Source organism: Syngnathoides biaculeatus, chromosome 9 (genome assembly GCF_019802595.1).
Source record: "Syngnathoides biaculeatus isolate LvHL_M chromosome 9, ASM1980259v1, whole genome shotgun sequence".
NCBI classification, from domain to species: Eukaryota; Metazoa; Chordata; class Actinopteri; order Syngnathiformes; family Syngnathidae; genus Syngnathoides; species Syngnathoides biaculeatus.
In genome coordinates this window covers 19,400,005-19,417,778 of record NC_084648.1, presented here as the reverse complement: position 1 = coordinate 19,417,778, position 17,774 = coordinate 19,400,005, and the positions used below count along the sequence as shown (strand labels likewise).

General features: G+C 48.7%; 1 protein-coding gene across 2 annotated transcripts; it reads right to left on the bottom strand.

Annotated features, from left to right (window-relative positions):
- Nucleotides 1–1,337: 1,337 nt before the first annotated feature.
- serhl (serine hydrolase like) lies at nucleotides 1,338–16,862 on the bottom strand. 2 transcript variants are annotated; one of them, XM_061829779.1, is made up of 12 exons: nucleotides 16,624–16,862; nucleotides 16,203–16,340; nucleotides 11,224–11,337; nucleotides 10,938–10,979; nucleotides 10,835–10,854; nucleotides 10,682–10,756; nucleotides 8,450–8,556; nucleotides 8,275–8,354; nucleotides 8,154–8,188; nucleotides 7,986–8,062; nucleotides 6,291–6,378; nucleotides 1,338–1,489 (listed from the first exon to the last, which is right to left on the bottom strand). In XM_061829779.1, the coding sequence occupies exons 1-12, from the start codon at nucleotides 16,679–16,681 to the stop codon at nucleotides 1,478–1,480; spliced, it is 846 nt and encodes a 281-aa protein (XP_061685763.1). In that variant the 5' UTR covers nucleotides 16,682–16,862; the 3' UTR covers nucleotides 1,338–1,477. The 2 variants fall into 2 exon arrangements, with proteins under 2 accessions (XP_061685763.1, XP_061685762.1); XM_061829778.1 differs by lacking the exon at nucleotides 1,338–1,489 and adding an exon at nucleotides 5,604–5,805.
- Between the last annotated feature and the right edge of the window lie 912 nt (nucleotides 16,863–17,774).

Sequence of the window (17,774 nt, the reverse complement as noted above, 5' to 3'; positions counted from 1 at the left end):
GTCGACTCCAACACCCTAAATCTACGAAATTCCTGTCTTAGATTTTACATTTTGGAGCGTGTGAGAAGCAGCGGCTATTCCATTCATCCGTTTTCTTTGCCGCTTATCCTCACGAGGGTGAAAAATTTAAAAGCTGTATGTTCTAAGATCATTCGAGTAAATTTTGGTCAAATTTGTAATCATTTAGTACATTCTCTGATCATCTTCAAAATGTTTGTGATTATGTTATATATCCACCCATCCATTTTATTTGGCGCGTATCCTCACAAGGGTCGCAGGGAGTGCTGGAGCCTTTCCCAGCTGTCAACGGGCAGGAGGCGGGGTACACCCTGAACTGGTCGCCAGCCAATCGCAGGGCACATCGAGACAAACAGCCACAATCACACCTACGGGCAATTTAGAGTGTCCGATTGATGTTGCATGTTTTTTGGGATGTGGGAGGAAACCGGAGCGGCCACCCGCAGAAAACCTACGCAGGCACGGGGGAGAACATGCAAACTCCACGCAGATGGGTCCGGGATCAAACCCGGGACCTCAGAACTGTGAGGCCAACGCTTTACCGGCTGCTCCACCGTTCCGCCCGGCAGCAGTTACTGATTAACTTATCACTGATGGTGTAGTGGAACACACGCCTGCCTTAGGTGTGGGCAGCGTGGGGTCGATTCCCGCTCAGTGATGGTGTCTGTATCCGCCCTGTGACTGACTGACTGACTGGCGACCGATTCAGAGTGTTGTCCGTTTTTCGCCACAAGTTAGCTAGGACAAGCTCCAGCTTTCCCGCAACCCTTGTGAGGATAAGCGGCTTGGATTGTGACATATTAGAGCTCGTTTAGAGCCTTCCAACGACCAAATACGTGTGCTTTTGAAACGCCACAAAGGACAGCTTGTACTCAGGATTCAACCCCAGGATCACTCGACTGTGAGGCGCAACCACGAATAACGCTTCACGGACGCGGCTCGACTCCCCCATCGCTGACGTCATGTTGTCTTGAGACCAAAGAAAAGAAAGACTGGGAAAAACTTTTGAGCACTGCAGCGTTTTACGCAGTTGGAAAAGATGACACCGGACAGTCAATTGAAAATTGGACATAATCTTCCAACCAATTTCTGGCAACGGCAGCACATCTTTGGGATAGAAAAGAGGAGCAGAACCTCGGCGCTGTGCTCACAAAGGCCTGCGGGAATCGAGGAGGTCATTTGATGTCTTAATTGTTTCTGCTCATATATTATTATTATTATTATTATTTTTTAACTGGACGCGACGTTTAACGCTTAGATTGCATCAGCTGGCGTGACTGACGAAGTGCGGGTGAGATCGACGCAGTCTCCAACCTCCGAAGTGTTTGTTACGCTTCATTTCGAAAAGGGAGGATGAACGGCGACTCACAGAAAAGCAGGCGGCGGTCTCCGAGGAGGGAGGCGAAGACAAAATCCTGGCAAAAGGGAAACGCAGCTGGCGCACGGGGCCGCAGCCAAGTCAGATGACTTCCTGCGAGAGGGGACCAGAGGAGAGAAAAACAAATTCAACACATTTCACCTGTTACGAGGGCCTCCGTCAGGAGCCGCGTTCAACTCGTCAACGTAAAAAGACGCCGCCCGGGCGGAATGACGGCGCATCGGCGTGTCTGCTCTTAGTTTCATTTTTTTTTTTTTTTACGACTTGAGCACCCTGCAATTTGGACCAAAGTGGCCCACATAAAAAACAAAAAAATCTCTTAAATTTTATTTTATTTCGCTGCGCATTGCAGAAGGGACACGCTTTTCAAATGCAAATACTCGTTTTTTTTTTTTTTACAGCAAGGTCACAGCATACACAAATTACGCATCCGGCATATGGATGTATTGATAGTGTCATAAAATGCAAGTGTTTCTCCAGAGTCTATCTTTTACGATGTAAAAAAAAAAACCAACGACAACAACAACAACAACCGTATATATCTACAAACAAACAAACAAACAAATAAAGTCACACAGAGGAAAGACCAAGGAAACTCCATACAGGAAGCCGGGAGAGAGGAATCAAACCCAGATCTTAAGAACAGTGAGGCAATCACGATGCCCAATTGGTTGCTGAGCTCTTTTTTAGTTCACTCACTAAAATAAAATCCTCAAAAAAGCGAGTGCCTCTGAGGGAATAGAAAAAGATGAGGCTTAAAAACGACAGAAACTAGTTGACATTTTTATTGATCATCCATTTTCTTTGCCACTTATCCTCACGAGGGTCGCGGGGAGTGCCGGAGCCTATCTCAGCTGTCAACGGGCAGGAGGCGGGGTACACCCTGAACTGGTCGCCATCCAATCGCAGGGCACATGGGGACAAACAGCCGCACTCACAATCACACCTACGGGGCAATTTAGAATGTCCAATTAATCCATCCATCCATCTTCTTAGCTGCTTATCCTCACAAGGGGAGTGCTGAAGCCTATCCCAGTTGACAACGGGCAGGAGGCGAGTTACACCCTGAACTGGTCGCCATCCAATCGCAGGGCACATGGAGACAAACAGCCGCACTCACAATCACACCTACGGGCAATTTACAGCGCCCAACTACTGTTGCATGTTTTTCGAATGTGGGACGAAACTGGAGTGCCCGGAGAAAAACCCCACGCAGCCACGGGGAGAGCGTGCAAAGTCCACACTGTTCGACCCGGGATCGAAACCCTGGACCTCAGAACTGTGAGGCCAATCCTTTTCCAGCTGCTCCACCGTGCTGCCCTATTGATCATATCATTTGAAATAATTCAAAACCTTCTTTTACTCAAATAAGATAAAATCGGAAAACCGGTTTAGCGTACATACAGACTTAAAAGTGTGATCCGTTTTAAGCATCCCGGGTTGCCAGTCGTGTTCTTTCTCCAATTTTGAAGAAGATAAAAAAGTATTCATATGTAAGATAATCACAAAGATTTTGAAAATGATCAGAGAATGAACTAAATGATGCCTCAGCCAATCAATTCAAGTGAATTGAGCGGAATAAAAAGCAAAGTTCAGAGCGGTTGAGAACCACAATCAGCAGGATCCGGTCCCTGACATTTACTGGATCTTTCTTACCTGAAGCACGCGGCTGAGAGTCACGTTTTAAAAAATGAGTTTTTTGCACTTTGTCGTGATTAACGAGCGAAATGATGCAATTAGGAGCGGAGTCGTTCATCGTGCTTTGTTTTCTAATTGATTGGCGCTGTCAAGACATCCCCGGTGGCCACGAGAACTTCGGGTTCCCCCGACAGCCGAGCAGGCCGCGAAAAAGCGGCGTCAGCAAGACTCGGCCTGGCTTTCTATGTCATCAGCGCGCCGTTTGACTCAGCCGGGCCGTGAGGCGCGACGGAGTCTCGTCTCCGCCGGGGACCCGCTGTGGGAAATCATCTTGGAAACAAATCGATTGCCAGACAAAGCGCGACAGGCGACCTCTAAGTCCCGCGGCTGCTTTTGTTCATTCCAACGGATTACGGATCGACAGAGTCCTCGCGGTCAACCTGCTCCATGAGAAAACTTTGCAAGTGATGATATATATTTTAGTGCAGCAACGTGAATCATACATGCATATCTCGTCTTACGGTTACTTTATCTGCGGATGAAGACTTGTCGCAAGGCGGACTACGCAGGGTACGATCCTTTGCGACCTAAACCCAATCGAGCGCCCACCGCACCGCTCGACATCATCGGGACTCTCACGCCGCTATTCAATTTGGAGTCTTCAACGGACCTTACGAGCATGTTTTTAGAACGTGGAAGACGTAGAAACCCGCAGTTCAGCATCAAAAACGGTCTCCTTCCTGGGCAACTTCGAGCAGAGTCGGCATGGACACGCTTAGACGTACAAATATAAAGAACACGAGAGAAGTCCAAAAAGTACACAAGAAGGACCACGACAAAATGGACCTTTCCGACGTGTGATCTTAAGCTCCGCCTCCTTAGCCATGTCCCACAAGCTTCCAAAATGGCGATTGAACAGAACATGTTTGAAGTGGATTCTCTATCGCGTATTCTAGAAAATATTGCGATATGGGTTTTTTTTTTTTGCCAAATGTATCAAACTTGGCCGAGAGAGTTCTACAGAGAGGTCTCAACTATTTCACGCGAGGATATGTACACGGATTTGAGATTTTGGACAGTGTGGGACGCAATGTCAGCGAAACGTTGCCGATCGATGCAAAAAAAGTTTGACGCCTCACAAACTTCATACTGAAATCCAACAGGATCAAATAGTGGAATGGTACTGCGCGTGTACAGCAGGATGAGTACTTTTTACTTGGAAAAATCACGAGTAGTAATATCATTGCAGTCTTTTTAAGTGAGTGGGTGTATTCATTTGACTTGGCTCGTAATCTGTCTTAAAAGTCTGACGTGATACAAATAGGCAAATAGACATTTCTCTTGCACGACATTTTTACCTATCGCTAACCCGACTCTTCGGCATAAAACATGACACACTCAGGAGGTCATTGATATACTAACAAAGTGAAAGTTGTTCTCCTGCAATGTATAAACTCAGAGAAGATACTTCTCCCTCACTTACCTTGGAACATACAGCCTTGTGTTTGTTGATATTCTCCACATTTAGTTGTACGCGCGCTCTTCCGCGAGCCTTAATCCTTCGTAGCCACTTCGTCAACTGTGTTTTTGGCTTTGCAAAATGAATCAATCAAGCGGGATATCTTTCATCAGAGTTGCACGATCCAAAAGCGCATCTGAGGACCATTTTCTTTATAGCATGAACTTTTCCAAGCGCCCGCTACTGACAAGCAGCATTGCTTGTGGGGCAACATGGCGGCAGGGGCGTGTCAAGCCAGGGGCTAAGACAATGCGGCTATCTGATTGGCTATTATCGTACGAGTGATTGACAGGTCGGAAAGGTCCATTGCGTCACTTGTTTCTTTTTCAAGCACAGCGCCATCTGCTGGATCTAATGGAGCCCTTCACTCCTACGTTTCCTCAAAAATGCTTTTTGTTGTTGTTGTTGTTGTTGTTTTTACGCTTCACCAAACATTCCAAGAATTAAAGTGCTTGCCGACTGCTGGCCTGATGTCAGATTCAAACAAGCATTCTAAAAACGCACGCTGAAGATATTTCAATTATAGCAAGCCGAAAGCCAATAAAAACCCTTCAAACGCGACAAGATTGAATTCAACAGCAGCTCCGAAAGCTCGTAAAGTCTGCGAAGCGGAATCCGAGGATGCAAAACACTTGCGATGCAAACCCGAAATCCTCCACAGACCAGAGCAGCCGGACCACCTAACTAATATGCAGCCCCTCAGCCGCCGCGGTGCTGCTTTGCTCCGCTCGTTGCCTTTTGATTTATTCATGCAACCTCTGAAAAATTAATGGTAGGAGACTTCAAAGTCGGTGATTTAAAGGCTTGCTCAACGGCACCGGGTAGCGCCTCTCCGCTCAGAAATCAAGAATTCAGGAGCCGAAAAGAAAAACAAACATCAGTAGAGATGCGAGGAGGCTGCTTCCGGATTGACTGTTGGAAAAAAAAAAAAAAAGCACGTCTGCGGGGCCTGAAATAAGAACCCGTGTTCATCAGGAACAGGAGACGGAATTTTACCTAAATTGTTCATTAAAAAGAAGAAGGGGAAAAAAAAAAAGCCACATTTAGCAACACATTCAGCTTTATTACACCAGTAATTACATCGAAAGCAGAATTGTACGACGCGTCCTTCCTACAGCTTAGTGGCGAGTCCGTCGGCTTTGACGGTCGACGACAAGACTTTGGCGCGGAGGAATTCGGACACCGGCGGCGCGACCGACTCGGGGTTGGTTAAGTGGACGTGATGGCCGCCGGGTACCTTCACCACCGAGTGCTGAGGGAGAGGAACCGAGAGACGGGTGAAGGGAAATATCACGCTGCACCCCCGAGTGCCCCCCCACCCCCCACCGCCGCCGACGGGACTCCACCCTGAAGCCCATTTCGCCGAGCTGCTCCTCATTAGCAGAACTTGACCGGATTCGATTATGTAGGTCGCTCTATGAAACATTCAGCACGCCGCTTCAGCGTCTCTGCAGCTGCCCGTCTCTCGGCTCCGTTTTTCTGCGTTAGTGCTGATTTGTTGCTGTTTCTATCGTTTTCTGTCTCTCTCTCTATTCCCGTCTGACTGTCGGTCATTTAGACGGACAGTTGTTCGGTCCGCTCTCTCCACCACTCGGCTTTTTTTTTTTTTTTTTTTTTAATCATTTTCTATTTATTGGTCCGACTGGCTCATTTAGCCCGCATAATTACATACTCGGGCGCTCCAATTATAAAACAAAATGGACTCTACAAGGACACGTGTCCTCCATGAACACTCACATTTTTGCGTCTGTAGCCCTGCAGAAGCTCAGATGTAAATTTCTTTTGGTCCGGTTCTGCAAACATTTTCTCGAAGCCTTCATCGGCACTGAAAAAAAAAAAACGGTGGGATGTGGAATTCCAACGTTCCAATAGAGTGCATTCCTTATTGTACGTACAGTGAAGAAAATAAGTATTTGAACACCCTGCTATATTGCAAGTTCTTATAAATCGTGGAGGCGTCCAGCGTGAGAGAGATCATCTAAAACGAAAAATCCAGAAATCGCAATGTATGATTTTGTTTAACGATTTATTTGTGTGATACAGCTGCAAATAAGTATTTGAACACCTGAGAAAACCAATGTTAATATTTGGTACAGTAGCCTTTGTTTAAAATTACAGAGGTCAAAGGTTTCCTGTGGTTGTTCACCAGGTTTGCTCACACTGCAGGAGGGATTTTGGCCCACTCCGCCACACAGATCTTCTCTAGATCAGACAGGTTTCTTGGCTGAGTTTCAGCTCCGTCCAAAGATTTTCTATCGGGTTTAGGTCTGGAGACTGGCTAGGCCACGCCAGAACCTTGATATGCCATTCCTTGGTTTTCCTGGCCGTGTGCTTCGGGTCATTGTCGTGTTAACAGACCCAGCCACGACCCATTTTCAATGCCCTGACTGAGGGGAAGAGGTTCTTCCCCAAAAATCTCACAATACAAGACCGCGGTCATCCTCTCCTTACTACAGTGCAGTCGTCCTGTCCCCCAAAGCATGATGCTACCACCGTCGTGCTTCGCAGTAGGGATGGTGTTCTTGGGATGGAACTAGTTTGACTTCTTCGAGACACGGTTGGTGGAATTATGACCAAATAGTTCCATTTTGGTCTCATCTGACCACAAAACCTTCTCCCATGAGTCCAAACGGTCATTGTGGCAAACTGAAGACGGGCCTTGACGTGTTCTGGTTTAAGCAGGGGAACCTTCCGTGCCATGCGTGATTTCAAACCGTGACGTCTTCGTGTATTACCAACAGTCACGGTGGTCCCAGCTCTTTTTCAGGTCATTGACCAAGTCCTGCCGTGTAGTCCAGGGGTTAATTCCTCCCCTTTCTAAGGATCATTGAGACCCCGCGAGGTGACGTCTTGCACGGGGCTCGACTCCGATTGAGAATGACCGTCGTGTTTAGCTTCTTCCATTTTCTAACGATTGCTCCAACAGTGGACCTTCTCTCACTTGGCAATTTCTCCGTAGCCATTTCCAGCCGTGTGGAGTTGTACAATTTTTTTTTGTCTCTGGTGTCTTTGGACAGCTCTTTGGTCTTGGCCATGTTATAAGTTGCGAGTCTTACTGATTGTATGGGATGGGCAGGTGTCCTTATGCAGCTAACGACCTCACAGAAGTGCATCTGATTCAGGATAATACACGGGGCGGAGGTGGACTTTTAAAGGCGGACTAACAGGTCTTTGAGGGTCAGAATTGTAGCTGATAGACACGTGTTCAAATACTTATTTGCAGCTGTATCACACACATAAATCATTTAAAAAAAAAAAATCATACATTGTGATTTCTGGATTTTTCTTTTTAGATCATCTCTCTCACAGTGGACATGCACCTACCATGAAAATTTCAGACCCCTTCGTGATTTCGAAGTGGGAGAACCTGCAATATAGCAGGGGGTTGAAATACTTATATTCTTCACCGTAGCTGATGAATGAATAACTTACAGAACCACCAGAACGGCGGCTTCAATCCTGGAGAGCAGCTCCAGACTCTGCTCCAAGGTGATACGAGCGACGTTTTTCTTTGTGCAAAAGAAAAGGGGGAAAAAAAAAAAAGACAGCGCAGTGAATACGCCGCCATCTTAGAAACAAAGACGTAAAACGCGCACCTACCAGATTAATCCGGAAGTCGCGTGAGAAGACCACCCCTGCATGAGAAGATCAGTGAATTAGCAGGGAAAAAAACTGGATTGTTCAGAGTGAGGAGCGTGAGAACTACGACGCTAAAACGGACCTCCTTCCACTTGAAGCAGACCGCGTTCTAAAAGGTGGCACGCCGAGGTCTCGGACAGAGAAGGATTTGCTGCCAACAACCTGAGACCCAAAAAAAAAAAAAAAAAAATCAATAGACAGATGCTAAAAACAACCAGACAATTAAAAAATAAATAAATAACAGGTCTGTGTCATACCTCTCAAGAGCTTTCTCGTAGGTGTAAACTCGCTCACTCTTTTCAGGCTTCTTTTCAAACTGGAGCATGTCATCCATGCCCCGCCGCATTATTTTGGACAATTGTTTCTGGAAACAAAACCCCGACGGTGAGCGAGACGACGGCAAGGTTTTTTGGTTTTTTTGCAAGCGCATTACACCTCTCTAACCTCACCTGAAAAATTCCTTCGTGCTAAATCTACATCTAATCAATCAACTACGTCAAGCTAACGTACAGATCGTTCCAATCTTTTGCCGTCTATCCCAAAATACTTTTGAACCCGATACGCTCACTAGACAGTCCCCACTTATCTGGCAGAGTAACACCTCAGAGATTGTACGCATTTCTGAAACAACTGCAGTTTTTCCCTCAAGTACTGTACAGCTTCTCATAAATTATTTTGGAGGAGTCCTGACTTCCTAAATAGGAAACACAGCCATGCCAACTTCAAAATAATGCTCAGTGACAGTTGAAGAGTTGGCAAACGTGTGTCAATGGATAGGTCTCCAAAATGGCGTCGCCACGGTCCCTCCGACCGATCGGATTAATTAACGACAGAAAAAAACGTCACGCTTCAACTATCACCTGCGTTCTCTGATCTCCATGACACAAAAGATGGCGTCGTCGGAAACCTAGCCATAATTTGGGTGGAGTCTCAGTGGGAACCTTAATTCCCGGCCGACAGAGCGCACCTGGTTACAAGCCTCACCGAGTACATTTGTAAAGGAAATACCATTTGGTACACACAAAAGCCGCACCCGCGTAACAGTCGCAAGTGCCCACATTGAAACGCGAGATATTTACAAAGAAAGACGGTACACAGAAAGGGTTTAACGCTAGCGCTAACAGGGCCGGTTAAAATAAAACTTACCGGTAAATATCACTGAGACACGCCAGTGACACAGCGGCAACATGCTAGCAAAGTGCTTACAGAGCCGGAAAGCAAAACAAAACAAAAAAAGAAATAAACGAAAATAAAAACATACCGGCAAAAGTCACTTCCTCGGCACATATATTCCACCGGTCTCCCTCTTACCTTTTCCGCTAAAGAGCCCCCTTGCGGCCATTAGAAAAATATGCACAAATTAGCCGCATCACCGCATAAACCGCCGGGTTGAAAGCGTGTGAATGAAGTCGTGGCTTGTAGGCCGTAAATGACGCTATTCGTTCAAAGATTCAAAATCCACTAACATTAAATGTCATGTCAATGAGTTTTTCCAGTACATTGCTAAATGCAGTAAATATTTAACAAGTGTTAACCAACAATCAAAGCCAGTTAAAAAAAATACACTTGAACGTGCTGAACAACCATAAACATATTTGACAAAAGATTGCAAATGAATTGCATTTTTCCTTGAATCTACCGTAATTTCCGGCCTATTAGCCGTGCTAATTAGCCTTAGCCTATTAGCCTTTTTTTCTCAACTTTTTTATGCGGTGATGTGGCTAATTTTTAACGGCCGCAAGGGGGCACTCGAGTGGAAAAGGTAAGAGTGACACCGGTGGAATATATGTGCCGAGGAAGTGACTTTTACCGGTATGTTTTTTTTAAATTTTATTTTAACATGCCCCGTTCGCGCTGCGCTGTGCTAGTGTGTTGCTGCTTTGTTACCGCCATGTCGCAGTGATTTTAACCAGTATGTTTGTTTTTTTAACCGGCCCTGTTAACGCTGCGCTAGCGTTAGCGCTGTGCTCGCGTGTTGCTGCTGTGTTACTGCTGTGTCTCAGTGATTTTTACTGGTATGTTTTTTTTTTTTCTAACCGGCCCTGTTACCGCCACGCTACCGTTAGCGCCGCGCTAGCGTGTTGCTGCTGTGCAGCTGCCGCAGCAGTTTTGTTTTTAACCGGTATTTTTTATTTATTTTTTTTAAACCAGCCCTGTTCGTGCTACCGTGTTGTTGCTACGTTAAGCTAAGCTATTAAAACTTTGAAAACTCTTTCTGTGTCCCGTCTTTCTTTGTAAATATCTCATGTTTCAACGTGGGTACCTGCGCCTTTTACACAGGTGCGGCTCACGTATGTAGCAAAGTACTGGGTGAGGCTTATAATCAGGTGCGCTCTGTAGGCCGGAAATGACGGTACTGTGTAACAATAAGCTTTGAAAGTTTCACTGACAACATTGAACAAAAGCGACCGTGACAGAGATGACAAAGAAGTGTACTTTCAAAGCAGTGGGCTTTCTTTGGGAGAGAAAAATCATTTGTTTAAGTTTACCGGATCAGTGGGTAGGAATCCGTAAGAGTCCAGCAGGACACAAGCTTCCACCATCTCAGGGAAAAGAGCACTGAACTGCATCCAACAGAAGGTGGGTCAACATTTCAAAACGTGTCAAAACAGAGGTGAAACGAAATAACTGGCACAACTTACCATTCCAGCAATATTTCCCCCTGGGAAACAAAAAGATGGAGACGTCGACATTTAGCAAGGAGCGATATTCAAATGGGAGTGAGTAAGTCGAGGCTCTGCTCACCCATACTGTGGCCCAAGATGGAGAATCTGCGCCATCGGAGGGCTGCGGGAGTTCATTTCACAGATCATCAGGCAGCCACGGCATCTCATCGCAATACCACGTACGAGATCGCTTTTACATCCCGGGGGAAACAACGCGGCTTGTGAGCACGGACGGACAATGCGATTGCGATCAATAAGAGGCTTTTGTCTCTCTCCTCGCCTTGGACCAATCGGCTTCCGTCCGATGACGGCAAGTGGATGCAAATCAAATTCCATCAACGATGTGCGAACAAATTGCGACTTACTGTCAACAACTCTTTGAACGTCGGCCACATACGAAGGGAAGGCGTAAAAGACGCCAGGGGGGCGATGCGAAGACCGTCCGTGACCTGCCAGGTCCACCGCCACGTATCTGCACTCTTGACAGGAAGAAGGACCAACACAAGCTATTTTAGTTATTGTTTATTATTATTATTATTATTTTTGCGGTCAAAAATTCACACTTATTCACACTGAATAATATTCTTTTTTGTAACCTCATTTTATACTTGTGCTAATTGCTATTATGAGATTATGTTCAATAATTTTCAACTGAACAAGTCTGAAAGCATTCCACTCGGCATTCTAGCTCATCTGAGATTATTAATCAATGGATAGGTGTCCATTGACGTCACCACCACCCTTTGACCAATCGGATGAATTAACGATAGAAAAAAACTTCACGCTTCACCTATCACCTGTGATCTTTGACCTCCATGACACACAAGATGGCGTAATCGGAAACCTATCCATTGACCGAGAATTCTGGAGTGCTAATGAACTGCTCGTAATAGTTGCCTCTTATTACCAAGCTTTTTAGTAAATATGTAAGTTATTAATTCACCGTTTCTTATGCACATTTGCATTTTGTCATGAGTTTTTACCTTGTGTATCCCGTTTGTGTCAGTCTGAACTTTGAGCATGTAAATAACACTTGTGGTGTTTACATAATTCACCCGCGGGACCTCGAGTTGGGGTGCGGGGTTCCGCACGGACTGTTTTTGGTTGTTGCGCTTCCGGGGCAAAAAGGTTAACAGAGTTCCCGCCGTTATGCGTGTAGTTTGGTGATGTCGAACAATAAAACAAGTTCTGTTTCTGTGTCCGACACTCCGCCTCCGACTCCTTTTCTCCGGCGCTACACTGGTGACCCCGACGTCAGTCCCGGCGTTTTCGAGACTGAAACGAACATGGCAACCGCCATCCTCAAATTGCCGGAGTTTTGGGAGACGTCCGCGGCAGCGGGTTCGCACAGACGGAGGCTCAGTTCGCCCTCCGCGGGATCTCAGATGATTCCACGCGTTACTACCACGTTGTCTCAGCACTCGGGAGCTCAACGGCGGCCAGAGCAGTGAACTTCATCACCTCTCCCCCGGCCCGAGATAAGTATGCTGGGATCAAGGCTCACCTTCTCAAGGTTTTTGAACTTTCACCGGCCGGAACGTGCCCGACGTCTGTTGGCTATTAATGGACTGGGGGACAGCAAACCTTCCGAACTCATGGAAATGATGCTAAACCTGCTGGGCACGGAAGAGCCCAATTTCATTTTCATGGAACTGTTTCTCAGGCAAATGCCACCGCATGTTCAGACGGCGCTCGCGAACAGTACTATCACTGAGCCCCGGGCCCTGGCCGAGGAGGCCGACCGTTTCTTCCTGGCAACCCAGCGCTTCTCCCCTGAGACGCTGGCCGCGACGCGCGCCCCTTGCAACTACGACGCGTCGGGGAACGCCAAAGCCCACGCTTCGCAGCGGCCGTGAGCGTGGGCGCGAAGAGCCGGCTGCTGTTCGTCAAGGACAACCTTTCCGGGCGCAAATTCCTTTGTGACACCGGCGCCCAGAGGAGCGTCCTGACGGCCACTGCGGAGGACGCCGCTGGCGGGACTCATGGGCCACCCCTACTGTCCGCTAATGGCTCCCCTATCCGCTCTTATGGCATGAGGACTGTGGACTTGTGTTTCGGGAGTCAGCGCTTCACATGGGACTTTGTCACTGCGGATGTCTCATTCCCTCTCCTCGGCGCTGATTTTTTTTGTGCCCACGGGCTGCTGGTGGATGTTAAGAGGGGCCGTCTGGTGGATGCACTGACTTTTTCCACGGTCGCCTGCGTCCGCAATGAGGCGACTTATGGTGGTCTCTCCAGTTCACTATCGGACGGCACCAAGTACCAACTCCTCCTTGGTGAGTTCCCTGCCTTGACACGGCCCACTTTCTCCTCTGCCACGACTAAACATGGGGTCGAGCACCACATTGAGACCAAGGGCCCCCCGATCCACGCGAGGGCCCGACGGCTTGATCCCGAGAAGCTAGCAGTCGCTAAGTCCGAGTTTGCCAACATGGAGCGTCTGGGCATCGTCCGCCGTCGATAGCCCCGTGGGCCTCGCCACTACACATCGTCCCTAAACCGAGTGGTGGGTGGCGACCGTGTGTGACTACCGCCGCCTTAACGACGCCACTACGCCCGACCGCTACCCTGTTCCACACATTCAGGACTTCTCAGCCCACCTGGCAGGCAAAATCTTGTTCTCCAAGGTCGACCTGGTGCGCGGGTATCACCAGGTTCCCGTGCACCCCTCAGACGTTCCCAAGACAGCTGTAATCACTCCGTTTGGACTGTTCGAGTTTCTGAGGATGCCGTTTGGTCTTAAAAACGCGGCACAATCTTTCCAGCGTTTAATGGATTCTGTGCTCAGGGACTTGCATTTGTGTTCGTCTATTTGGATGACATCCTCGTCGCCAGCTCCTCGGAGGATGAACATCTGATGCACCTCGCGACCTCTTCGCAAGACTTGAGCAGCATGGCCTGATCATCAACCCGGCAAAGTGTGTTTTCGGGGTGCCATCTATCCAGTTCCTCGGGCACCTCATAGACAAGAACGGCGCCGCCCCCCTTCCGGCAAAGGTGGAGGCCGTCTCCGCTTTTCCCCGACCTCGCTCGGCTCGGGGCCTCCGGGAGTTCCTGGGGATGGTGACTTTCTACCACCGGTTCATCCGCCGGGCGGCCCACATCATGCGCCCGCTCTATGAGGCTCTTAAAGACAAGGCCCCCCCGGGACGTTGAATGGACGGCCGAGAGGATGGAAGCCTTCGAGGCTACGAAGGCCGCACTGAGTCGTGCCGCTATGCTGGCTCACCCGACCCACGGGGCCCCTGTCGCTCTCACTACCGATGCATCGGACTACGCTGTTGGAGCCGTATTCGAACAGTGGGTCGCGGCGCCTGGCAACCGCTTGCCTTTTTCAGCCGTCAGCTGGTCCCCAGGGAGCGCAAATACAGCACGTTCGATAGAGAGCTCCTCGGCCTCTGGCTGGCGATCCGCCACTTCCGCTCCCTATTGGAAGGCCGTGAGTTCACGGCATATGTGGACCATAAACCCCTCACTTTCGCCATGTCCAAGGTGGCCGAGCCGTGGTCCGCCCGCCAGCAACGCCAACTGTCGTTCATCTCTGAGTACACTACGGACATCCAACACATCGCCGGCAAATCCAATGTGGTCGCGGACTGCCTCTCCAGGGCGATCGTCGGCACTGTGCATCTGGGTCTCGACTACTCCCGCATGAGCGCAGACCAGGCCTCGGACCACGGGGTGCAGGCCCTCAAGACTTCTGACACGGGTTTGCGCCTGGAGGAAGTCGCGGTTGGTGACTCGGGCGTCAGGTTGCTGTGCGACCTCTCGGCTGACCAGCCTCGGCCGCTGGTCCCTGCAAACTGGCGAAGAGCTGTTTTCGAGGCGGTCCACAACCTCTCCCACCCCGGAAGGAAACCGTCCGTGAGGCTGGTGGCCCAGAAGTTCGTGTGGCGCGGTCTCAAGAAAGATGTGCAGGCCTGGGTCGACTCGTGCGTGGCCTGTCAGCGGGCTAAGGTGCATCGCCACACAAAAGCCCCCTTGGAGCCCTTTGCGTCCCCGAGAGGAGGTTTGACCACGTCAACGTTGACTTGGTAGGTCCACTTCCTCCCTCGCACGGATTCACCTACTTGCTCACCATGGTGGACAGGACGACCCGCTGGCCCGAAGCCGTTCCCCTCTCCTCGACAACGTCGTCAGACGTGGCCCGGGCGTTCATCGGCACGTGGGTTGCACGCTTCGGGACACCGTGCGACCTTTCTTCAGATCGTGGCCCTCAGTTTACCTCTGAACTCTGGAACGCAGTCGCTGAGAGTTTGGGGGTCAAGCTGCACCGCACTACCGCCTATCACCCCCAGGCGAACGGTCTTTGCGAGCGGTTCCACCGCTCCATGAAAGCAGCCCTGCGTGCCGGCTTGACGGACGGCAACTGGTTGGATAAGCTCCCGTGGGTCATGCTCGGCCTCAGGTGCGCCCCCAAGGAGGACCTGTTGTCCTCATCCGCCGAACTCGTCTACGGCCAGCCACTGCGGGTCCCCGGCGAATTCATCCCGGATGCCACAGCGCCCTGGTCCGCAGCCAGGCAACGGTCCTCCCTGCTGGAGGCCGCAAAAGGTTTGCGCCGGTTCCCACGTCGCAACATGGCACCCCAGCTGCCCGGCTGCCCCGTCACCTGCGCTCTGCGGATTTTGTGTTTGTTCGTCATGACGCCCACCGTGGACCTCTCCGCCGCCCCATACGACGGGCCGTTCGGGTCCTGGAGCATGGGGATAAGAGCCTGCTCGTGGACATTGGCGGCAGACCCGAGACTGTTTCCGTGGACAGGATCAAACCCGCGCACCTGGACATTGCCCAGCCTTTGGGGTTGGCCCTCCCCCCGCTCCGGGGTCGTCCCCCTTTGCCCTGTGCCCCTGCGCCCGCCGGGGTACCCTTGACCCCGCCTGAGCCCTTGTCCCGTGACTCAATGGACAGTGCGGCCCCGCCCCCATCGGCCCCTACAGTGCACACTCGCCGGGGTCGGGTCATCATCCCTCCACGGCACAAGGATTTTGACTATGGGTGAATTCTGGGGGGGCTTGTGTGGTGTTTACATAATTCACCCGCGGGACCTCGAGTTGGGGTGCGGGGTTCCGCACGGACTGTTTTTGGTTGTTGCGCTTCCGGGGCAAAAAGGTTAACAGAGTTCCCGCCGTTATGCGTGTAGTTTGGTGATGTCGAACAATAAAACAAGTTCTGTTTCTGTGTCCGACACTCCGCCTCCGACTCCTTTTCTCCGGCGCTACACACTAACTGCGCTATGTGTGAATGTTAGATTTAATCTAAAATGATTGTTATTATAATGGATATGAAAACAAAAGCAAACTTTTTTTTTTTAATGGATGTAGCTACTATATTTTCCTTTTACCTTTAGGTAGAAGAGGAATGAGAGCGTTGAAGGAGCCGCAGTTGTCAGCCCAGCCATGCAGGCAGAGCACCGGACGGCCATGATCAGGACCCCAAACTTTGCCTCGGATCTCCCCCCAGGGGACTGGCACAGACAATTCTGAATTAAAAAAAAAATAGATATATATTATTGTTTTCCAAGAGTGACATTACGTTACATTACAATGTACACTACATAAAACGTACAATATGTTGTGTTTTTTGAATATCTTGATTTCAATGTTAAATGTTTGTATCAGATAAAAGTGTTGAACTTTTGTCTAGGATTTAGTATTTGTATCAACAACAATCACTTAACACCCGTCTTTGTTTTTATTTTTATTTTCTCAAAGATTAGACAAACGAAATGGTTGTCTCGGAGAAAATTTAACTGTAAATGTTACCTTTTGCTGTCATTGGAGCAGTGGACAGCTTTCTGACGTTCTTTAAAATTCGTATCATTGACGACCGTGTGGAGCTCTGCTTGCCATGCGATGTAATTTAAAAAAATTAAATCACCAGATAGTAAAAAATAACAATAATAATAAATCCAAAGAGAAACTCGTTAACTGGAAAGGAATTCTGCTTAAATCAACGGGTGGTATGGTTTTCCGGGTTGGTTGCAACACGTGAATAAAGCCGATAAAGTGATTGGACAAAAACGGATATGGAGCTACGGCGTGACCAATCAACGGCAAGAAAAATCGACTCTTACCTTTAATCTAATGTCTTGCCGTCAATCTGTTGCGGGCGTTCTCGAACTTTTTCCACTAAGAACAAAAAAACAAAAATAAAATAAAACACAAAAAACGAGACGAAGTGTTTATTCACAAAAAGTATATTGACAGAGAAACTTAACTCAAGATGTCAAAACCTTGTATTGTATGAATGAATGAATGTATATCTTCATTATTTGTTGCTTACTTAAAACTACAAAACATTCAGCAATATATATCCATCCATTTTCTTAACTGCTTATCCTCACGAGGGTCCCGGGGAGTGCTGGAGCCTATCCCAGCTGTCAACAGGCAGGAGGCGGGGTACACCCGTTGCCAGCCAATCGCAGGGCACATTGAGACGAACAGCCGCACTCACAATCACACCTATGGACAATTTAAAGAGTTAATGTTGCATGTTTTTGGAATGTGGCAGGAAACCAGAGTGCCCGGAGGAAACCCACACAGGCACGGGAGGGGGGACATGCAAACTCCACACAGGCGGGTCCGGGATCGAACCCGGGACCTCAGAACTGTGAGGCCAACGCTTTTTAATCCATTTCGCGTTTGCATGAGTGAAATTTGAAAGAAGCTGATGTACTGTGTTCGTTGGTTAAGCGTCCTAATGCATCTTTATTGAGCATAGGTAGCATCCATCCATCCATTTTCTTAGCCGCTTATCCTCATGAGGGTCGCGGCAAGGTAGCATCCAGAGTTAACAAGTACTTAGCAGCAACAAGCAATATTTGAAATGAAATGCATCCAACAATTTGGTCGATAGTTAGTGAAGGTTTGTGAACGTAGTGCCCTCTTCAACACACTGACGGCTGGTTTCTGAT